Source organism: Phodopus roborovskii, unplaced genomic scaffold (genome assembly GCF_943737965.1).
Source record: "Phodopus roborovskii unplaced genomic scaffold, PHOROB, whole genome shotgun sequence".
Taxonomy (NCBI): domain Eukaryota; kingdom Metazoa; phylum Chordata; class Mammalia; order Rodentia; family Cricetidae; genus Phodopus; species Phodopus roborovskii.
In genome coordinates, this window is record NW_026126583.1 from 501,995 (window position 1) to 525,826 (window position 23,832).

A 23,832-nucleotide genomic window follows, 5' to 3' on the forward strand; every position below is an offset into this window, starting at 1 on the left:
AATCCCTGCGCTCTTTCTCATTTGTTTTGTAGCAACCCTACTTAATAAGAGTCAAAGACCTAATTATTTTCTTTAGAAAAGTACAAAAATAAATTTAGAGTATTCTTAGCAATGTCATGCAGAAAAGCGTCTTACCTGGGATTCCATGATTTTTCTGATCATTATCTTATGAAATTCTCATAAGGATTCATTAGAGTATGTTTTGTCAAGAAAGCCAAAGGAGTAACTACAATTTGGAGTCCTAAAAGCACTATACATATATTCTGCAGATGTGGGGAAAGTGGCTGTTGTGTCAGAGTTGGAGAGAATAGTGTCAGTCCAATAGGATCTGAAGAATTTAAGTAGGCTGCAATGTGTTTTAATCGTTAATGAACACTAACTTTCATATCCAATTTTCAACCAACATTTTTCTTCTGTTCCATTAGGTTATATTTTCTTCTAGAAGTGTCATTTATTTCATGTTATTTATTAAAGAGAATGTTTTTCCCTTATTCAATTTTCAACTACAGAGCTACCATTATAACCCATAATTACTTAACTTTCAAAGAGTAAATAACTTTGCACTGCGTTATTATTGTTAAATGTGCTTTATAACATCAGTCTCACTAATTCCTAAATATCTCAGATTTTAGGTAGAAATTTATTTTTTTTATTCATTTGTAGTATTGTAACATGACTAGAAATGTAAGATAAATTTATTTCTAGCAAGTAAAAGGAGGAGATAGCTAATGGAATATTGCAACCTTCTGGCAGATTTATGTGTGCAGTTTAAAACAAATGGTGCTTGAGCTGGAATTTATAGCATTACAATTAAATAATTACTGAGCTACAAAATACAATTAACTAGCTTAATTGGAAGATAAATTAAATGTCTGTTCATTCCCAGTTGCAAATGTTGTAACCTGTCTTTAGTAATTATATGAGAAAATGTTGGACTTTCTAATGTGAACTTTTTTTCCTGTTTCTATGTTTTAGGAATATACTGGATAGTTAATATTGTAAATGAATATTGTGAAACAAACACAATTTGTTTGCATCATCCCTATTCTTCTGTAGAACAATGGTTGGGATCCAAATACACACTACCGTCAATTGCCGCATGCTAAAACACTGGATGGTGGTCCTTCTTCTACTATGGTCTTGCATTAAAGTTGCTGAGAACTTGCAACCTGGGAGGACTCAGAGAGCAGCCCCATATCCTCGGAGAGCTAAGCGTGGCTGGGTGTGGAATCAATTTGTTGTACCAGAGGAAATGGATATTAGACAACATGTTGGACAGGTACTTATTTTCTGAAGAATTAAAGTAAATGGCTTTGTAAAGGTTTTTGTTGATATGTTAGGAAAGTCTGATAAGTTTTACATATTTAAGAGAGCCATTAGAAACTGCCAAACACAGCACAATAACCCACTCCAAACCTGTAAATGGAAGTCTAGTTTTTAAATTTCTCTTTCTGTCTTTTCATGAACCTGTCACAATATTTATCAACATTGAGAAATGTAATGATGCAATTTCCGAAAATAGATCAAAGCATCCACAGAGTCAAATATAATTTGACAGCATTTGTGAACTCCATATAATGATCTGCAAAGTAACTGTTGACATACCTCATCCATATTTAATTATGCACATTAATAACATCTGTTTAACCAGGAGCCTACACACACCATTTAATTAGAGAAGTTCAAGTGCAGAGAGTGATTATTTTCATTTTGTCAGAGGAGTATATTCAGGGAACTTTCCTTAATGAGACAGAACCTCTCCAATTTTTATATTTGTTTTTTTTTATTTTTATTTGATTGAATTTATACAAAGATAATTGCAATACCATCCTCTGTAACTCTCTTGCTTTAAGATAGATGTACTGAAATAGGTTACCTACTCACTAGGTAGCAGTAAAATATAATTGAATCCAAATGGTGAAGCACTCAGAATTTATTCACTTAACTTTATTCAGTCCATTTGAGAGAATAAAAGTCTGGTTTTCAGAGTCTGTGAATACTTTTAGGCAAAAAACATACATAGGGATTGCACACATAAATGCATGTTATAGTCTCAGTCCATTTTTAAGTCATGTTTTTCTATAAGAATATATAAGTAACATTTGCATGTATGGTGGCTGTGGATGTCAGATATCATCGGATCCTCTCTGACTGGATTTAAAAACTACTTTGACCCAACTTGTGGGTTTTGGGAACTGAATAAAAGGTCCTCTCAATGATCAGAAAGCTCATTAAACCATTGAGCCATCCACACAGACATGGATATTTGTGTTCAAACCAAACCTTGTCTATAGAGTGAATTACAGAGAAGCCAGGGCCTGTTTTTTTATACAGGGCTATACACACAAAAATAAAACAAAAAACAAACAAACAAACAAAAACAAAAAAATTAAAAAATAATAAGAAATAGGAATTATATAGATTTTTTTACTTGATACTGCTTAGCAAACATGAAAAACATGAACAGAAATTTCCCATATGTCTGGAAATTCACTTGTCTATTATTACTTGCAGCTAAGATCTGAATTGGACAATGGAAACAACTCTTTCCAATACAAATTACTTGAGACAGGAGCTGGAAGCTTCAGCATTGATGAACGAACAGGTGACATATTTGCCATACAGAAGCTAGATAGAGAGGAAAAATCCCTCTATATCCTCAGAGCACAGGTAATCGATACCACCACTGGAAAAGCTGTGGAACCTGAGTCTGAGTTTGTCATCAGAGTTTTGGATATCAATGATAATAAACCAAAATTCCTCGATGAACCTTATGAGGCCACTATACCAGAGATGTCTCCAGAAGGTATTGCACATTAATTTATATATACTTGGAGTTTTATTAAAAGTTACACTGACTTAAACTTTCAAGTATATGTTTGGTAGAACATTGCATTAATTTCCATATTACTATTACCTCTGACAAATTTTTAAGTAAAATACTTGCAAATACTAAACTGTATTTAGTGTTTCATTTATTATTAGTTCAAAATTGCTTGAATTTCTATGGTATTATGCAATGGCTTTGTTTCTTGCATACACTATATGTTTATAATAACTTCTTTGTATACAATGCTGGTATTTATTGGTTGCCTAATTTGATTACAAACTTGAACATTCAAGTGGAATTGAGCTAAAATTTACATTTTTCTCATTTGTCACTCTCTATTACAAATTAATTTCCCTGCAAGTACACAAAAAAACATTTAAACTTTTTGATGTGCATATTTGATTTACAACATTTTCATGATTAATTAAAGAAAATAATTTATACAACAATACTACTATAGTCATCAAAAACAAGGAGTACAAAAATAGGAATGCTTGAAAGTTTAAATGCAACTTTGGTCATTTCAAGTTACTTTTAAATTTTATTACCACTAAGGTCATGATTTTTACAAATGACTAAGAGGTAAGACAAAATTATTAACTAACTTGGAGATCAAAAATATCTTTATAGTTAAGGGAATATACGGTTATGAAAAATTATTTTAATAAATCAGCAAAAATGTGTATAGAGCAGATCTAATTCAAAAAACTGTTTATAATGATAATGAAGTGCTTTGGTCGTAAGCATATTAAAATTTGATGACAAGTATTGAAGTTCATTTATGGAAATTTTGATCAACATCAACAGTTTGTGAAATATATTTCCCATTGTATTTTTCCTGATTTTTTTTTTAACTTTTAACATTCCAAGCATAAATTAATGGTTCATTCTGAATCGATTAAAGGATAATATTGTTCTTGTGTAATACATAATTTACAGTATAAATTTAGCTTAATAATGTGTGTCAAAAACAATGTTTATTACAATATTTTTAAAATTTAAAATTAAATTTGTTATTTTGATAGCTAAACAAACAAAATCCTTGTCCAACCTCACAATTATTTGTTGTCCCCTCCTCTTCTTCCATAATGAGTTCTTTCTTCTATGGTCTCTTTCTTCTTTTATATAATATAATTTATGCTATCATGTACTGAGAATATTTTGTTTAAAAGTAATAATAGAAGCATAAAGGACTGCAAACATTTGTTTTTATAATTTAAACACATAAACAATGAATATCTAATTTTAAATTAACATATTCATAATTAGTATGTGATAAAATATTGTCTATAGGTGAAGTATGATGGTCATTTTTGTCTGGAGAAATGGGGCTGATTGTTTTTATGGAGACCAATCTAATATGATGAAATAATTAGAGAACACCATAAAAGCAATCTAACTGTTTTCAAACTATTCTTGGAAACAGAGTTTCTTTAGATCCTGGATATGTGTAGAAAATTCAAGGAAGCTGATGGTTTCCTAATTATTCAGCTAAGGAGTCATTATTTCCCTCTCATTTTTCTTTGAAATTTGTCATAAAGAGTGGAACTGAGAAAATGGTCTCATAATTTATATGGAGAAGAAGAGAAACAAAGTGAACAGCTACTTACAGAATTATAATCCCTATTGTCAATAATTATGTTTAGTTTAAAGCATTACAATGTGGCTAATTGTTAGGTGCTATGATTTCAACGGCCTGGTCCCAGTACTGCACCAGCCTCAAATAACACACATAGACACTGTATTTGATATAATGCTGTTAGCTGGTAACTAGTATTTCTTTTTGACTAGCACCGTCTTAAATATTAACCCATTTCTATTATTGTAAACATTTCCACATGGTCTTATCTGACCAGAGAGAAGGCCCAGTGTTCTTCTCTCTATCCTAAAAGTTGAATTTCCTCCCTACTACTTCCTGAATCCTCCTTGTCTCCTAGTCCCAACTATCTGGCTTTCCTATTGGCCAACAGTGCTTTAATCATTAGCCAATAAGAGACACATATTTACAGAATGACATCTCCTATCATCTCCTCTTTTCTGTCTAAAATAAAAAGAAGGGTTTTAATCTTAGCATAGTATAAGTTATAACAAATCAGTTATCAAATAAAAACCACAGTTAACAATGTTCAGTCCATTAACATTTAATAAGATTTAAAGAAATTATTCCATCATCTATCCTATCTTTGTGAGTCTAAAATCCTCAACTCCCTCAAAGATCACAGAAAGACAGTATAAAAACTCTAGAAATTACAGAAAAAGATTACTCTCCTTGTTAGTCACCTAAAGTTCTTCTGTAATGTTCCATCTTCAGCCTATAGGCCATAGTGTGTCTGACAGACCCCTCAGCAAAGCAGGAAGTTTCTAAACTGTCCCACCTGTGTTGGAAGATTGTCAGTCACTTTTCTCTGTGTCATGCAGTTTGTCTGGTAGACTCTTCCATGAAGCAGGAACTCTATAGGAAATGTCCATCTTGTGCCAGTAGTCACTTTCCTGTGGATCATATATGTCCAATTTATACAGCATAAAGTCAAACAGTCCAGACACGTGCAGTTTTTTGCTCAAATGGCTAGTCTTGCATATTGAAAGCAAACTTCATAATGCATTTTTTTCAATGTCCATCTACCCTTTTGATATAGGTGGTGTTGCCAGGAGCAGTTATGTCTCACTCTCAAGAAAAACCCTAAACCATTTTAAATGCCATATTCTGTATGTCTTTGAAGGTGTGAAGAATGCCTATTCATCTCAAATACATCCCTGTATATCTACAAGTCCTAATTAACTTAACTATAAGTTTTGACTATTGTAGTTAAAGCCTAACTAAAGTTTTGACTATTATACGTAACTGTCTAAAATTTGCATTAAATTATACATTTTCAAATGAGCTATATAAACACAATACCTAAACAAGAGGAGAAATATCACAAATTTGACCTTAAATAAATATCACTAAATGAAAATTTATTCCATAACAAATTATTCTGATCTGTACCATAAAACCCTTTTTACCTGTAACAAGAGATTTGTTGTGATCATTAGCTATTTATAACCAACTCCATACAAATGAAAACAAACCTTTATAAAAAATGTTTGGGAATTATTCTTTCCAAACTGCTTCTTGATGTTAGGGGGCACTTTCTTGGGGATCCTAAAATGTAGAAATCCTGGCTGTAGTGGTCTGCAAGGCTGCCTTGTCCCAGCTGTTTTGAATGTTGCATCACCTGGGAAACTGCTTTAGGGGGTATAGCTTGATCAAACCATGTTAGTCTGGAAGGAATCCCACCTTTTCATTTTCTGTGGAAATAAAAATAGAAATTCTTTTCCCCCAGTAACTTGTCCTTGGACTTTAATTTTGAAGTAAAAGCATTTTCAAAATATATGAATTGGATTAATTTAGCAGCATTGGTAATCAAGTTCATTGTAGCAATTATTTCTTCCTCAGTAATTGAGCAATTTAAAGACAATATCATAACATACATTACGTAGACTGTTTGTGTGCTTTCGATCTTCAAGTGGATTTTTTTATTACTTTATTTCTTCCACTTCCACTTTTATTCTTTCATTTTTTTGAGACTGGGTTTTTTTTTTTTTTTAGTTTTTTTTTAATTTTATTTAATTTTATATAACAGTCCAATTAAATGAAAACAAACATTTATACACAATATTTGGGAATTTGGGCGTCATTCCTTCCAAACTACTTCCTGCCGGTAAGGGGTGCTGTCTTGGGGGATTCGAGGAAGATTCAGATATTCTGGCTGTAGTCTGTAGGGCTGTTGTGTCCAGCTGTTCTGAATGTAGGATCAGCTTGTACTCTGTTTCAGGCGGTCTGGCGTGATCAAACAACATAGTCTGGAAGGAATCCACATCTTTTCATTTTCTGTGGAAACAAAAATAGAAATCCTTTTCCCCAGTAACTTGTCCTTCAACTTAAATTTTGGAGTCAAAGCATTTCTTTATTTAGTTTAATATATAATTTTACATGTCGATCCCAGTTCCCTCTCCCTCCCTCCTCCCTTCCTTTTTACCCTCTCTGCCCTCTCACATACAATCTAAACACCCTCACCTCCCATCCCCCCCACCCCAATTCCATATGTAGGGGAGTGCCATCCAGTTGGGGTCATGTAGATCTGACAGGTCCTGTGAAGTAGGGACTAAGGCTTCTCTCCTGTCTCTAGATTAAGGCAGTTATCCCTCCATGGGGATATGTTCACAAAGTTCTTTTGTGAACCAGAGATACATCCTATCTCCACTGTCTGAGGTCTCTTAGACTGCTCAGTCCTTCTGGCTGAAACCCATAATCAGGGGGGCCTGAGTCAGTCCCAGCTATCAGTCTAGTGGCCATTAGCTCCTCCTTGTTCGGGTAAGCTGTCTCTATGTGTTTCTGCAGCATGGTCTTGTCCTCTCCATCTGCATCTGGGTTCTAGTTCGACTCAGTGTTTATGTATGGGTGTTTGATCCTGTTTTCAACAGGCATTAGTTGAGGGCTCCATGGAGAAGTTAGTTGTTGATCTCACTCTCCGGGAAGGGCATTTATGATAGCCTTTCCACGTGAGCTCAACTTGTTAGTTGGGAGCAGTCTTATAGTTCTCTCGACCTTTCATTGTGTTCAATTTTATCTTCAAACCAATATTGGCTCCCTCTTTTATGTTCTCTCTCTCTGTCTCTGTCTCTCTCTTTCCTATCTTCTATTCCTAACCAGGCTCAATATTCCTGGTCGCACATGTTTTCCATTCCTCCTGTCATTTTCTCCTACTTCTCTCTCCATTCGCTGTCCTCCCCCACTTCACCTGAGCTCTGGGGGACTTGTCCCTTCCCAGTTCTGTGAGGGACTTTCTATGAATCTCTTAGAATACACCTTGTATCCTACTTCATCTGGTGATGTGAATTATAGGCTGGTGATCATTTGATCTAGGTCTAAAATCCATATATGAGTGAGTACATACTGTGTTCCTCTTTTTGTGACTGGGTTACCTCATTCAGGATGGTTTCTTCAAGTGCCATCCACTTGCATGCAAAGTTCAAGATACCATTATTTTTTTCTGCAGAGTAGTATTCCATTGTGTAGATGTGCCACATCTTCATTAACCATTCTTCAATTGAGGGGCATCTAGGTTGCTTCCAGGTTCTTGCTATTACAAATAGTGCTGCTATGAACATAGTTGAACAGATGTCTTTGTTGCATGGATCCTTTGGGTATATGCCTAAGAGGGGGATTGCCTGGTCCTGTGGTAAACTACTTCCCATTTTCCTGAGGAACCGCCATACTGATCTCCAAAATGGCTGTATGAGTTTGCACTCCCACCAGTAGTGGAGGAGTGTTCCAATTTTTCCACATCCTCTCCAACATAAGTCATCACTGGAGTGTCTAATTTTAGCCATTCTGGCAGGGGTAATATGGTATCTCAAAGTTGTTTTGATTTGCATTTCCCTGATAGCTAAGGATGTGGAGCATTTTCTTAAGTGTCTTTCAGCCTTTTTGATTTCCTCCATTGAGAATTCTTTCTTCAGTTCTGTACCCCATTTTTTAATAGGGTTATTTGGTGTTTTGTTGACTAGTTTCTTGAGTTCTTTGTATATTTTAGACATCAGCCCTTTGTCAGATATAGGATTGGTGAAAGTCTTTTCCCAGTCTGTGGGCTGCTGTTTGGTCTAGTCGACTGTGTCCTTTGCCTTACAGAAGCTTCTAAGTTTGAAGAGGTCCCATTTATTAATTGTCTCTTTCAGTGTCTGTGCCCCTGGAGATATGTTCAAGAAGAGGTCTTCTATACCAATTTGTTCAAGGGTACCTCCTACTTTCTCTTCTAAGAGTTTCAATGTGGCTGGATTGATGTTGAGGTCTTTGATCCATTTGGACTTGAGTTTTGTGCATGGCGACAGACATGGGTCTATCTGCAGCCTTCTACACACCCTCATCCAATTGTGCCAGCACCATTTGTTGAAGATGCTATCCACACCCCATTGTATAATTTTAGCTGTTTTGTCGAAAATCAGGTGTTCATAGGTGCGTGGATTAATATCAGGATTTTCAATTCAATTCCATTGGTCTACCTGTCTATTTTTATGCCAATACCAGGCTGTTTTCAGAACTATAGCTCTGTAGTAGAGCTTAAAGTCAGGAATGGGGATGCCTCCTGAAGTTCTTTTATTGTATAGGGTTGTTTTGGCTACCCTGAGTCTTTTGTTTTTCCATATAAAGTTGATTATTATCCTTTCAAGGTCGGTGAAGAATTGTGGTGGGATTTTAATGGGGATTGCATTGAATCTTTAGATTGCATTTGGTAAGATTGCCATTTTCATTATGTTAATCCTACCTAACCAAGAGCATGGGAGATCTTTCCATTTTGTGGTATCTTCTTTAATTTCTTTCCTTAGAGTCACAAAATTCTTATTATATAGGTCTTTTACTTGTTTGGTAAGCATTATACCAAGATACTTTATGTTGCTTGTGGCTATTGTAAAGGATGATGTTTCTCTGATTTCTTTCTCTGCCTCTTTGTCGCCTGAAAAATTAGGGCTACTGATTTTTTTGAGTTTATCTTTTATCCTGCTAGTTTGCTGAAGGTGTTTATCAGCTGTAGAAGTTCCCTGGTAGAGTTCATTGGGTCGCTTATGTAAACTATCATATCATCTGCAAATAGAGACAGTTTGACTTCTTCCTTTCCAATTTGGATCCTCTTAATCTCCTTTTGTTGTCTTATAGCATTAGCTAGAACTTCTAGTACGATATTGAAGAGATATGGAGAGAGAGGACAGCCTTGTCTTGTTCCTGATTTTAGAGGAACTGGCTTAAGTTTCTCTCCATTCAGTTTGATGTTGGCAGGTGGTTTGCTGTATATTGCCCTTATTATGTTTAGGTATGTTCCTATTATCCCTGACCTCTCCAAGACATTTATCATGAAAGGGTGTTGAATTTTTTCGAAGGCTTTTTCCGCATCTAGGGAGATAATCATATGGTTTTTCTTTTTCTGTTTGTTTATATGGTGGATCACGTTGATAGATTTTCGTATGGTAAACCATCCCTGCATTCCAGATATGAAGCCTACTTGGTCATGGTGGATGATTTCTCTGCTGTATTCTTGAATTTGGTTTGCCATTATTTTATTGAGTATTTGTGCATCGATGTTCATCAGGGATATTGGTCTGTAGTTTTCTTTCTTAGTTGTGTCTTTGTGAGGTTTGGGTACCAAGGTTATTGTGGCCTCATAAAAAGAGTTTGTCAATGAACCTTCTGTTTCTATCTTGTGGAACAGTTTGAGGAGTAGTGGTATTAGTTCTTCCTTGAATGTCTGGTAGAATTCTGCACTGAATCCATCTGGCCCTGGACTTTTTTTCGTTGGAAGGCTTTCGATGACTGCTTCTATTTCATTGCGGGTTATAAGTCTATTTAATTTGTTTGTCTGTTCTTGATTTAATTTTGGTAAGTGATAGTTATCCAGAAACTTGTCCATTTCCTTTGAATTTTCAATTTTTGTGGAGTACAGGTTTTCAAAGTATGACCTGAAAATTGTCTGGATTTCCTCTGGAGACAGGGTTTTTTATGTAAATTTTATATGTCCTGGAATTAACTCTGTATACCAGGTTTACTGTGAAGTCATAGAGATCTGCTTGCCTCTGTCTCCTGAGTGCTGGAATTAAAGGCATATGCTACCACACCCAGCTACTCTCTGTCTTTTTTAAACTCTTTTTTAAACTATTTTATTCTGTTTCTTTTTCTCTCCCAAGCCTAGGTAGATTTTCAAACACACTGTAAACCTTTAGATTTTTTTCTTAATCCGAATCTGTCTTTACTGTAAATCTTTATTTTTTTGTGTCCACAAGTATTTTTATCTGGTAAACAACAACATTGCTAAAATTGAAGTCACAGCTGTATTAGCCTCGGTCTATCCAAGACGGTGGCCGGTACTTTTACCACCAGAACTGAGAGTTGTGCTCCTTGTTTTGCTCTATGCTGTCATGCTGCTGGCTTGGAGATGTGGTCATTGCCATTGCCAGCTCTTGTATTCACAATTAAGTTGTTAGCAGAGCTCTTTAAAAAAAAAAATCTTATGTTTTTTTTTTTTTTTTTTTCTGCTATGCTGAATCAGGAAATCTCCCTTAAAGGAGCCGCACAAATCTCTGCTTTTCTCTAGCAATACAGTCCAACTAAGAAAATGCTGCTACCAAGAAGCCTTGCTTGTCTCTCTTCCTTTGCTTTTAAAACCCATTTTAAAGCTTTTGTTAAGTTTTAAGTGGAAGTTCTTAATAGCCACATTGCCAGCACCATTTTGTTAGGAGCAGTTTTCTGTTGGCCTGGTCCTGGTAAAAGCAAATAGTATGGCTCTGCTTTCTTTTCAGTTATCTCATCCTGATACATTGTAAAGCAAGTTGGAATTTGTCTGAACCATACATCTCCGAAGCACATCTTTGTCATCTGTGATTCTTCCAGTGTGTAAAGCAGTAAATTATGCTAAGTTCTGTCTTCAACCAAAGCCAAACTGAAGTGCCTGCTCTTCTCTGGCTTCCACAGGGGGAAGATGCTTAGTCACACTTTGCCTGCCTGCCTGAGCTAATACCACAGTTTTATATATAAAGAAGAAGTAGAGACCTTTCTATTTCTGTTTTAAACACCATGACAAATACTAACAATAATGTGGGGAGGAACAGATTATTATTCCGTCACTAAAGGAAGCGATAGCAGGAACTCGAAGTGGGGCAGAAACTTGTATGTAAGAATTAAAGCCGAAGCTACAGAGCAGCCCAGGACAACCTGTAGAGTTCAGGCATTACATGCTAAGAGGGCTCTTTATGGCAGCATTTTGTCAATTTAGATGTCCTTTCTCAGATATGTTTGCACTGGAGTCAAGTTGCAAAAAAAAAAAAAAATGACAGCATATTTGGTGAATACATATATCTTAGAACAGTTCATTTTATAGCTAATTTATAAAATATCTATTTAATTTGTGGGGTATACTAGATACTTGAGGGGTATTAGTCATAATATATATATATATATATATATACACACATATACATACACACACACACATATATATATATATATATATAGGGAGAGAGAGAGAGAAAGAGTTCAAAAATTAACAATGAGGACTTAATATTTTTGAAAGGGCACCAAGGATATGAATAGTGTTTATTATTATTATTATTATTATTATTATTATTATTATTTTGCTGACTAATATTAAATTGACGGATTACTCATTATTTTTCTCTTTGAAGCATTAGTGCTTACTTGTTATATTTTACTCATAGTAAAGACATCAACTAGTATGATAAGATTATATGACATTTAATTTGGTTTTCTAAGTACATCATTACTGCATGTTGTGAATTCTTTTATGTAAATACATTATTATTTATTCCTCTCATTCATCTATATATTAATTATCAGTTAATTACTCTTGCTTCCAGGTTCATGTTGCCAGTTATCTTGGTGCTATGATTACACATTCATTGTTTATTTAATTACAACATCAGCCCCTGCCACAGCTATTGTTTCTCCTTCTCTTTTGTTTTTTAAATTAATTTTATTTAAATTAAAATCAATCATATTTCACTTACCAACTCCAGTTTCCTATCACTCCTGTCCTCCTATTCCCACCAACTAACCCCAGCCCATCCCCCTCCACTCCACAGGGAGGATGAGGCCTCTACTGAGGGATCACCAAAGCCTGTCACATCTTTTGGGACAGGACCTAGGCCATGAACTGTGTATCTAAGCTGAGAGAGTATCCCTCTACAGGAAATAGACTCCCCAAACCTCTTGTGCCTTAGGGATAAATACTGGTGCCACTCTGTGAGGCTCCATAGATTGCCTAGGGCCCTCAACTAACACTCAAATTAAGTAGGCCTTGTTCAGTCCTATGCTAGTTTCCCTACTGTCATATTGGGGTCAATGAGCTTCCACTTTCTGAGGTCAGTAATTTGTTTGGGTTTTTCCTGCATGGTCTTGACCCCTTTGCTTATCACTATTCCATGTCTAAAACTGGATTCAAGGATTTTGGTTCAGTGCTTAGCTGTGAATCACTGTTTCTGCTTTGATCAGCTATTGGGTAAGGCTCTATGGTGGTATGTAAGGTAGTCATCAACCTTATTGTAAGAGACCTGTAACCCCTAATGAAATATAAGCAGTTATCAAAAGTCATCCAACTGAAAAAAGTTCAGGGCCAGGTGGTTTCAGGGCAAAATCCTACCAGAAATTCAAAGAACAGCTAATACCAATACTCATTAAACTGCTCCATACAATAGAAGTGGGAGGGTCATTGCCAAACTCTTTTTACCTGGCAGCAATTACCTTCATACGCAAACCAATTAAAAACACAACTAAGAAAGACTCCAGACCAATCTCCCTCATCAACATTGATGCAAAAATAATCAATAAAATACTGACAAGTTGAAACCTAGACCACATTAGAAAAGTATTAAAACATTATCAAGTAGGCTTGATCTCAGATATGAAGGGATGGTTCAAAATATGAAAATCTGTCAATGTAATCCATTATATAAACAAACTAAAAAAGAAAACCACATGATCATCTTACTAGATGTGGAAAAAAGCATACAAGAAAAGAAAAAATCCAACACCCCTTCATGATAAATGTCTTAGAGAGATCAGGGAAAACAGGAACATACCTAAACATAATAGAGGCAATATACAGCAAGTGAACAGCTACCATAAACTAAATGCAGAGAAACTCAACGTAATTCCTCTAAAATCAGGAACAAGACAATGTTTCCACTCTCTCCATATCTCTTCAATATTGTACTTGAATCTATAATAGCTTCCTCGATTATCATCTTTTCATGTTCTCCTCTAGTCTTTCCCTGTCTCAGTCTTCCTTTTCCCTCATGCCCACCATTACCCTTCTCTTCTCTCCTTCATTTTTCCTAACTTCATCTCTCCTCCTTCCATGCTTGTCCCTTCCCCTTTCTCCAGGAGACCAGATATGTCTCCCTTAGGGTCCTAGTAGTTTCCTAGCTTTTCAGGCAGTGTGAATTGGAGGCTGGTAATCCTTTGCTCTTTTCTCTATGTATAAAATCCATATATGAGTGAGTGCATACCATGTTTGTCTTTTTGTGACTGTGTTGCCTCACATAGGATGGTTGTTTATTGTTCCATCCATTTCCCTGCAAATTTCAGTTTTCTATTGTGTTTTTCTGCTGAATAGTATTCCACTGTGCAAATGTACCATATTGTCTCCATTTCTCAACCTAGACACACACAGGAGGGGCTAGTCCCGGTCCCAAATGACATGACAGACTTTGAAGACTACCTATCTAAGGCCTCACCCTTCCTAGGGAGCAGAAAGGGGATGGGCTGAGGTTTGTTAGGGGAGGGGTGATTGGGGAGATTAGGAGGGTGAGTGAACTAGGATTGATATGTAAAACAACATAATTTCAAATTTAAATAGAAAAGGAAATATATTGTATTTGAAGTTCTAGCTAGAGCAATAATACAACACAAAGATATCAAAGGGATACAAAATGAAAATAAAAAATCAAATTTTCAATGTGTAGATGATATGATCATGAGTGACCCAAAAAATTCTATTTTGCTGATAAACACCTTCAAAAAAATGGCAGGATACAAGATTAACTCAAATTTGCACTATTTACAATTTCAAAAATGAAAAACAAACTGTGATCTAGTTTATAGTGGCCAATTTAGTTACTAACATATGCCTTATTGATCCAAAATGACATATACTTGTAAGACACAATGTGCTGCTTTTATTCTTTCATAGCTCAGTGTATTATACACTTACTTCTTTCTATATAATATTGGGTTTTCTTCATTGCATCTACCTTAAAAAAAGTAGTTTGTGTGTTTTCAATTGTTCTACTGGACTGCATTTTTTTTCTTCTTTCTACACACAATTATAAGATAACAGAGTTTTCAAGGGTCAAAGTGTTTGAATAACTAGGTAAAAATATGCAAGTGTGTGTGAAAATTATAAACAAACCAACAGATCATGCTGAGGGGTGACCAGTGTATATGTATATATAAGGGAGATTTCATGACTGTGAATGAAATTATGCAGTGATCAAAGAGACTGTATAATGCTACTATTCAGTTAATCACTATTCTGAAATTTTTGTTTTTAAAATTGTATATTTATTTTTAAGTATTTCTGATTGACTCAAATAACACCTAATTTTTAATCATCTTCCCTTTCAATTATGGCTATAAGTTTTCTTCCCAATGTTATGTCAATTTGAGAGAAGAAAAAATTGTGTATAACTAGAGGGATAACTCAACAGTTAAGAGAATTGGATGCTCTTTCAGATTTTCAAATTTTATTCCCCAAACCCACATAAAATTTCATACCACTCTGTAATTTGTCTTCCATAGATTTTTTTCAAGCCTTCAGAGGCACTTGGCACTAAGGAAATGCATATGCATATGTGGGACAAAAAACTTAAAACTTCATTCACATAAAATAAATTATTATTTAAAATAGATTTTTGTAGCTGTCTTACCAACAGGAAACCATTCTTAGTAAGCTAAGTCACAGTTTTACATAGAATCATTTATAAATCTTTATTGTCTTTACTCTCACATAGTCTTACCACACAGATACAGTTAATTTATTTTCTATATTATCTTAAAATATTGTTTTAATTTCTCAGGTCACACTGTGATTAACAAAAATAATCAATAAACAAAATTTTCATACAGTGTATAAAAAAGAAATTTGAAACACACACACACACACACACACACATATATATATATACAAAGAGAACTTTGTAAAATTAAACCCTTCAAATTTTTTTTATATGTTTCTCATTACAGTAATCAAGATGGCTAGTAGTAGAATATTCTGTATCTCTTTCCTGAGTGTTTAATGAAATGAATATAATCTATTTAAAACTTTTATAGCATGAGATACCCAAGTACTTCAGTTTAAAAACTAACAAGTATCTGTTTTTGCTTACAACTTCATCTTGATTTTATTATGAAAGTATGATGTAACTTATGACTTAACTGTTAACTATTCTTTAAGAATATCTATACCAGAATTACACCTTTTAAATGTCAATAAAATAGACATACAGAATTCTATCATAGTTAAATGAGTATTTTAAATTGTGTGTTTTCTGCTTTTGTAAAAAGACATAAATTTGTCCTCAAAAAAAATCTTACTATCAATATATGAAATATACCTTTGTCTATAAGTTTATCTGTGTTAAAACTGATATATTCAAACAAATACATACACAAATGTTAATAACAATATTTACCAGAAAATATTTTATTTTCAAGTTTGAAACTTTTGAAAATTTGAATATCAGAATCTTAAAAATTATACACATAATTACAAAATAAATGAGTTTGGATGAATTGCTGCTCGATTTCTTCTGTATTTATCACCTGCTTGAACAGGTAGAGATGAAGGATTTGACTGATATTCTCTCTCCAAGTTTTAAAGATAGAGATGTCAAACATTCAACACATTAATGCAAGCTCTGAAATATTTATAGGAGGCTGTGTTAGGAAAAACATAATGATTGAAAAACATTTTCCACTATTAAGAAAAGAAGTGTGAACCAAAACCTATATTCCAATGCTCTTTGTTTAGGAATTGCCTCTCAAATATAATTACAACATTGGTATTCCTTTTAATACTTACATAGGTAAAATATTTCTTTTATTGAAACTGGGTCACAGTGTGGATTTATAAGCAGAGCTGTGATGAAATTATTACTTCTCCAATGAGTCTCATTACATAATATATATTACATCATTTCACTATTTCATGGTTGGAAAAATAGGTAATGTAAGGCACAGGTAAATAAAGTTTTATATAATATTTGTCCTTTCAGAATTGAAAATTTTATAAGTAAATATATTAATAAATTCAAGATGAATAAAATTGTATGTTAAAGTAGACATTTCATGGCAGGATGTAATGATCCAAATCTTTAGACCCAGCACTCAGGAGCCTGAAGCAAGTGGAAGTCTATGTTCCAGTATTGTATAGACTAAGAGCTCCATGTAATCCTGGATAATTTTAGCATTATATAAAATTACAAAATTTTGAATCATGACATATTTTTTATCTCCAATATGCAGAAAACCTTATCGTTGCATATTGAAAAAGTTCAAACCATAGTCATACTTACATATTACAATAAATGAAACATATTGAAAACTATTGTTTGATTCCCAGCAGTCATCACACAAGTAAATGGTGATACATATGTTTAAATAGGTATTCAGCAATAAATACACAATTTAATTATACACTGGAAAAGTTGGTAAATTCCTCCAATTAGTGTGCATGTAAACTTTTTATCACTCGTTTATATTTTTGTGTTTGGATACTTTCTATAATTATTGGAAGGTAAAATACTCTCTGTGTGATAAGATATAAGAAGCCAATCAAATTGTATTGAAGATGTTAAGTTTAACACTTATATGGGAATTGTTAAGTTTTCCATAAAACTTTTGAGTGATAATAAATATTAAGTAAAACACATTGACAGAGTTACAGTTTCTTTATCAAGTTAATTTTACTGCATACAGGATAATTTTGGTATGGTCAGAATTTCTCTTATTGATTCTGACTTTAATGTTTCACCTAAACATCAAAGTTTACTGAGCTTTATAGGTTAGCATTTACATTTTCTTCAACATGGTGATTCATATGAAATTGTAGATATGCTTCATGTAATTTCTAATAATATACAATCATCTAATTTTAATTCTGTTTCAGATAACTGAAAAAAATTTAATTAGAAACTATAGTTCCCAAAGAAAACTGAACTGTGCCTTTGAAACACCTGGACAATGTCCCATGTCACCTATATAATAGATATTCCTGCAAACAGTGTGACAAAGTAGACAGATTCTAATATTGCATAATTCTTATTTTCACAAAAATAATTTTATGATAGTTGTAATGATTCAGTAGATATACAGAAACAATTAGTACTTAAATTACAAACTATGAGAAAGTCTCTCAAATATTACACAGTCCAAGATCTTAAGTATTAATGGAAGTATAGCCCAAGCAGCATTACATTGCATTAGATAAGTTTTTTGTTGTTGTTGTTTATTACTGGGACAAGTAAATGCATTGGTTGCTATTTACAAATTAGTTTTTTGCTTGTTGAGTTTTTTGTTTTTTACATCCTGACCAAAGTCTTCCTTCACTCCACTCCTCCATCAACCATATACACACCTCCTCTGTTCCTTTAAGAAAAGGCGTGCCACACATGAATATCAGAAAGCTATGGTATATCAAGTTGCAGTGAGACTAGAACATCTCCTTTCCTATGAAGGCTGGAAAGGCAATCCTGTAGGAGGAAAGGCTCCTAACAGAAGGCAATAGTGGTATAGATAGCCCCAGGTTTCCACTGTCCGGAATCCCACAAGACGACCAAGATAAACATCTCTGTCATGAATGCAGCAGGCCTGGGCCTAGGTCAGTACTATTCAGGATGTCTAGTGGTCTGTCCAGTTTTTGTGAGCCACTATTAGCACAGGTTATTTGGTTCTGTGAGATCTCATGTGGTTTCCTTGACACCACAGGCTCCTAAAAATTTTGTTCCCACTCTTTCACATGATTGACCCCTGTATTATCTGGCAGAGTGTCTTTGTATTAGTTTCAATCAGTGGCTTGGTGCAGTCTCTCAGATACTGTTTAGACAGGCATCAGTCTTGGTTTATAGCAGCATATCATTCGGAATCATTATATGTACTTCTTTCTCTGCCAGTCCTGTTTGGTTTTATCCTAACTCTCTGGCCTATGCTGTCTCAGGGTATCTGCTCCCTTCTTGTCATATGGGGTTCAAGTTGGACCAGTGATTGATTTCTGATTTCTGATTTCTTCTTTTTTTCTTTCTTTCTTTCTTTCTTTCTTTCTTTTCTTTTTTTTTTTTTCAAAAGTGCTTATTCCAGGCAGCAGTGGTGGCACACAGCTTTAGTTCTAACCATTGAGAGGCAGTGGCAGGTGAATCTCTGTGAGTTTGAAACCAGCCTGTACTACAAGAGCTACACTTGGACAGGATTCAAAGTTCCAGTGGGAAACCCTGTCTAGATAAAACACAAATATATTTTTCACTTCATATACCAATTGCAGTTCCTCCTCCCTCTCCTTCTCACCCCTATCTTCCCCTTCCTACCCCTATGCTATCCTTAGAAGGGGTAAGGTTTTTTTTGCGTGTGTGTGTCGGGGGGGGGGGGGAATGATGAAATATGGCATACCAAATTGAGGTAGGACAAAGCCAATCTTCCCATAATCAAGGCTGACCAAGTATCCCACCAAAGGGGATAGTCTCCAAAAATTCAGTGCATGCCCCTGAGATAGGTTCTGGCGTCATTGCCAGGTGTCCCCACAACAAATCAAGTGACATGTCTGTTGTTTACATTCAGAGAGTTTAGTTCCACCCTATGCAAGTTACTCAGCTCAGTCCATAGTGCATGAGGTCCCATTACCTCTGGTCATATGTTTCTTTCTTTCTTTTCTTTTCTTTTTCTTTTTTTCCCAATCAGGATCTTAAACCCTTGTTTATGTGGGTTTTCCTCCCTCTCTTCAGCTGGACTCCATGAGCTCAGCCCAGTTCTTGGCTGTGGTTCACTGAATCTTCTTCTATCAGTTACTGGATGTAGGTTGTATGATTACAATTAGAGTAGAAACTAATTTGATTAAATGGGAAAGCAGAGTCAGATACTCTTTCCATTATTGCTAGTATTCTTAGTTGGTATCATCACTGTGAATTCCTGAGAAATTCTTTAGTTCTTCCTACCACCATAATGGGTCCTTCTATCAAGATAACTCTTTCATTGCTCTCCGCCAATCCTCCCCCAACTCTGTCTGCTTGATCTGTCATGTCCCCTCTCCCTTCTATCCCACTCCCAGTTTACCCAGGAGATCTTAAATATTTTCCTTTCTTATAGTTCTCAATCTGTGTCCCTCTTGAATGACCCCTTTTATCTAAGCAACATTTACATTAGCACTACATTAAGGTAAGTCAAATTGTAGGTTGAGGGTTTTATGGTTGGTTTGGTATTCCAGTTCCTCTACTATATGTCTTAACTGATCAGAGGAGATGGCTGCTTCATGCTTTTTATTTCCCATAGCTAGAAAATTTAAGTAGTGTCGCCTTCATAGGACATGTGAAGTTTCCCTTGCACTAGGTTTCCTATTCTTCCTAGATATGCCTCTAGGTTCCAGATATATATCCAAGCACTTTCGCCCTCCATTTTCCTCTTACTGATCCCCTCTATTTTAGCTCTTACTCTCTAATTTCTTAATTCTATCCTCATTCATGTTGATGTCTATATAGTTTTCCCTTCACATGCATGTCCCTTGAACCCTACTTTTTACATAGCTTCTCTGGGTCTGTGGATACAACATGGTTATCCTTTACTTTACTGCTAATATTTCCCTATAAGTGAGTATATACAATGTCTTTCTTCCTGGATCTAGATTACATCAATCAGGATGAAATTTTAGTTCCAACCATTTATCAGCAAATTGTATGATTGCATTATTTTTAATATCTGACTAATATTCCATTGTGTATATGTACCACGTTTTTTACCCATCCTTTTGTTTATGGACATCTAGGTTTTTTTCAAGGCTCTGGCTATTATGAAAATCTTTTCTATGAACACAGTTGAACAAGTCTTTATGTGATATTATGGAGCATCCTTTGTGTATATGCACATAGCTGTGTTTGGTCAACTTGTCTTATATAGGTCAATTTGCTAGATTTTTATTAAAATTGATTTCTAATACAGCTTGCAATCAGGGATAGTGATTCCTCCAGTAGATCTTTTACTGTTTAAGATTGTTTTAGGTATCCTGGGTATTTTGTTTATTTGTGGTGGTATAGTGTTTGTAGTGTAATAAAGCCACTTGGGATCAAAATGAGAAGCTAGTGACAGCCATAGAGCCAGGCAGTGGTGGTACACACATTTAATACCAGTACAGAGGAGAAAATCAGATGAATATCAGTGAGTTTAAGGCCATTTAGGGCTTGAGAAGTGTGAATCAATCTAAAAGAATAACACAGCTCATGCCATTAAACTCAGAATTAGTGAGGTATAAAATAAAAAAGTAAATGATCTCAGGTGAAAATTAATTTTTATACAGGGAGAGCACTGTCTTTGATGATTCATGGAGACAAGGTAGTCATTTAGGCATGGTACAGGTAAGAGCTACTGTCTTGGATGTTTGCTTTTCTAGTCTTCCTCTGTTGCTCTTTTTTTTTTTTTTTTTTTAATCCACATGAAGTTAACTTTTTTTTTTTTAAGTTCTGTAAAGAATTATGTTGGAATTTCCATGGGGACTGTGGTGATTTTGTAGATTTTTGTTAGTATGATGTCCACTTTTATTAAGTTAATGCTTCCAATCCAGCAACATGAGAGATATTTCCATCGTCTAATATCTTCTCCATTTTTTTCTTATAAGGACTGAAGTTCTTGTCATTTGCTTGGTTAGAGTTGCATCAAGATATTTTATAGTAGTTGGTACTAGTGTGAACTGTGCTTTTTCCAAGATTTATTTCTCAGCTTATTATTATTTGTATATAGGAGTGTTTCTAATTTTTGTTCATTTTGTATCCATGAATTTATTTGAAAGTGTTTCTCAGCTGGAAGAGTTTCCTGGCAGAAATTTTTAGGTTGCTTATATATTGAATTTGCCTTCTTCTTTTGTAATTTCTATAACCTTGATATCCTTAAGTTGCCTTGTTGGAAAACCTAAAATTTCAAGAACTGTATATTAGAGTTTCTAATCATTTAATTTGATACTAGTTACTGGTTTGCTCAATATTGACTTTATTATGTTTGGGGATGACCATTGTATCTGTGATCTCTCCAAGAGTTTTAGCATGAAGGAGTATCAGATGTGACCTAAGGTTTTCTCAGCTCCTTATGACATGGTCATCTATTTTTTGTCTTTTGGTTTGTATATTTGGTGGGTTCTATGAACAGGTTTCATATTTTGAACCATGCCTCTTTCCCTGTGATGAAACTTATTTGATCATGATGATGTTTTTTTTTGTTTTTGTTTTTTTTTTTTTATGATATGTCCATGGATTCTGTTTGCAAGTACTTGATTGAATATTTTTTCATCTTTGTTCATGAAAGGAATTGGTCTATAATTCTCTTTGCAGAGTCTGTTTGTGGTGTGGATACGAATGACTATTTCCTCATAAAATAAATTTGACAATGTTCCTTCTGTTTCTATTTTGTGGAATAATTTAAGGAATATTGGTATTAGCAGTTTCTTTTTTTTTTTTTTCAATTAAGAGACTTTTCATAACTGCTTCTATTTCCTTCAAAATTACAGGTCTATTTAAATTGTTCTTCTGAGCATGAATATATTTTACGAAGTGTTATCTATAGATAAAATTTCACATTTCTTTTAGATTTTCGAATTTTTGAAGATTGATAAAATGATTCTTTGTACTTTCTTGGGGTTGCTTGTTATGTTAATTATTTTTCTGATTTTTAAATTTTGCATATTTTGTCCCTGTTTTTTACTTAGTTTGGATAGGGCTTTGTTTATCTATTTTTTTATTTTCTCAAAGAACTAATTATTTGTTTCACTGAGTCTTTGTACTGTTCTCTATTTATTGATTTCAGCTTTGAGTTGATTATTTTCTTTCACAAAACTCTCATGGGTGTGTTTCTTCTTTTGGTTATAGAGTATTCATTTGTGCCATCATAACACTGCTCTAATTTCTTTATGAAGGAAATTGTTGCTATGAACATTCCTCTTCGCACTATGCTCTGTTCCCATATGTTGTGCATTCATTTTCATTAAATCTAGGAAGTTTTTAATTTTTTATCTTGTTTCTTATTTAACCCAGTGGTAGATTCATAGAGAGTTGCTCACTTTTCCTGAGTTTGTAAGCTTTCTGTTGTTTTTGTGTTGAAATCCAGCTGCAATCCAGTTTCTGTGATAAAATATATTATGGTTATGTGAATTTTCTTTATTCTGTTGGGACTTCCTTTGTGACTGAGTATATGGTCAGTTTGGGAGAATGTTCCATAAATTGCTGAGAATATACATTCTTTTGCATTTAGTTGAAATGTTCTGTAGATATCTTTTAGGCAATTTGATGTATAATATTTGTTAGTTTCATTATTTCTCTGTTGTTTTCTGGTATCACTGCCTGTCCATTTAGTGAGCCTTGAGCTATTGACGTCTGCCACTCCTCATGTGTAGGGTTCCATGAATTATTTAAGCTTCAGTAATGTTTTTATGACAAATGTGGTTCACATTAAATTTGGAAGAAATATGAAATACTGGGATGTTAACCTAGTGTATATTAACTTTAGTAAGTATTAAATTTCCTTCCTTGTGTCTTTTAATTAAACTTGGTTTGAAGTCTATTTATTAGATATGAAAGTAGCTTCCCCAGCTTGCCTCTTAGGCCCATCTTTGATTTTGAAATACATTTATTGTGTACAGCAGAAAGGTGGATATATTTCCATATCCATACTGTTAACCTGTGTCTTTTTATTGTTTATTCAAATCCATTAATATTGAGTGCTATTAATGACTAATGCTTGTTAATTAATACTATTTTATTGTTGGTGATGATGTGTGTGTATGGGAGGGGGAGGTGTTTACAATCTGATTTGTAATTTATTATTGCCTCAGTATTCATGGGTGTAGTTAACAACCTTGTGTTGGTGTTTTCCTTTTAGTACCTTCTATAGGGATGTAATTGTGGATAGATACACTTTATATTTAAAATTGTTATCAAATTTCTGTTTTTCCATCAATGATGATTGAAACTTTAATGGTTACAGTAGTCTAGGCTGGCATCTGTGGTCTGCAGTAGTCTGGAAGATGTCTATTCAACCCATCTGCCTTCTATACACTGCTGATAAGTTGGGTTCGACACTACTAATCCTGCCTTTATATTTTCTTGGCCTTTTCCTCCTTCAGGTTTTAACATTATTTCTTCCTTCCTTCCTTCCTTTCTTATTGTGGATGTTTAGTGTTTGATTATTATGTGATGTGTGGTATGCATTTTCT

The 23,832-nt window shown here is 34.3% G+C and overlaps 1 protein-coding gene across 1 annotated transcript in view; it reads left to right on the forward strand.

Moving 5' to 3' along the window:
* The first annotated feature begins 1,060 nt into the window (after positions 1-1,060).
* Positions 1,061-23,832, forward strand: part of Cdh19 (cadherin 19) — a 108,716-nt gene continuing 85,944 nt past the window's right edge. The window contains exons 1-2 of the mRNA XM_051203911.1: positions 1,061-1,279; positions 2,515-2,806. Of these exons, the coding sequence (XP_051059868.1) occupies positions 1,061-1,279; positions 2,515-2,806 (511 nt within the window). The remainder of the gene's footprint in view (positions 1,280-2,514; positions 2,807-23,832) is intronic.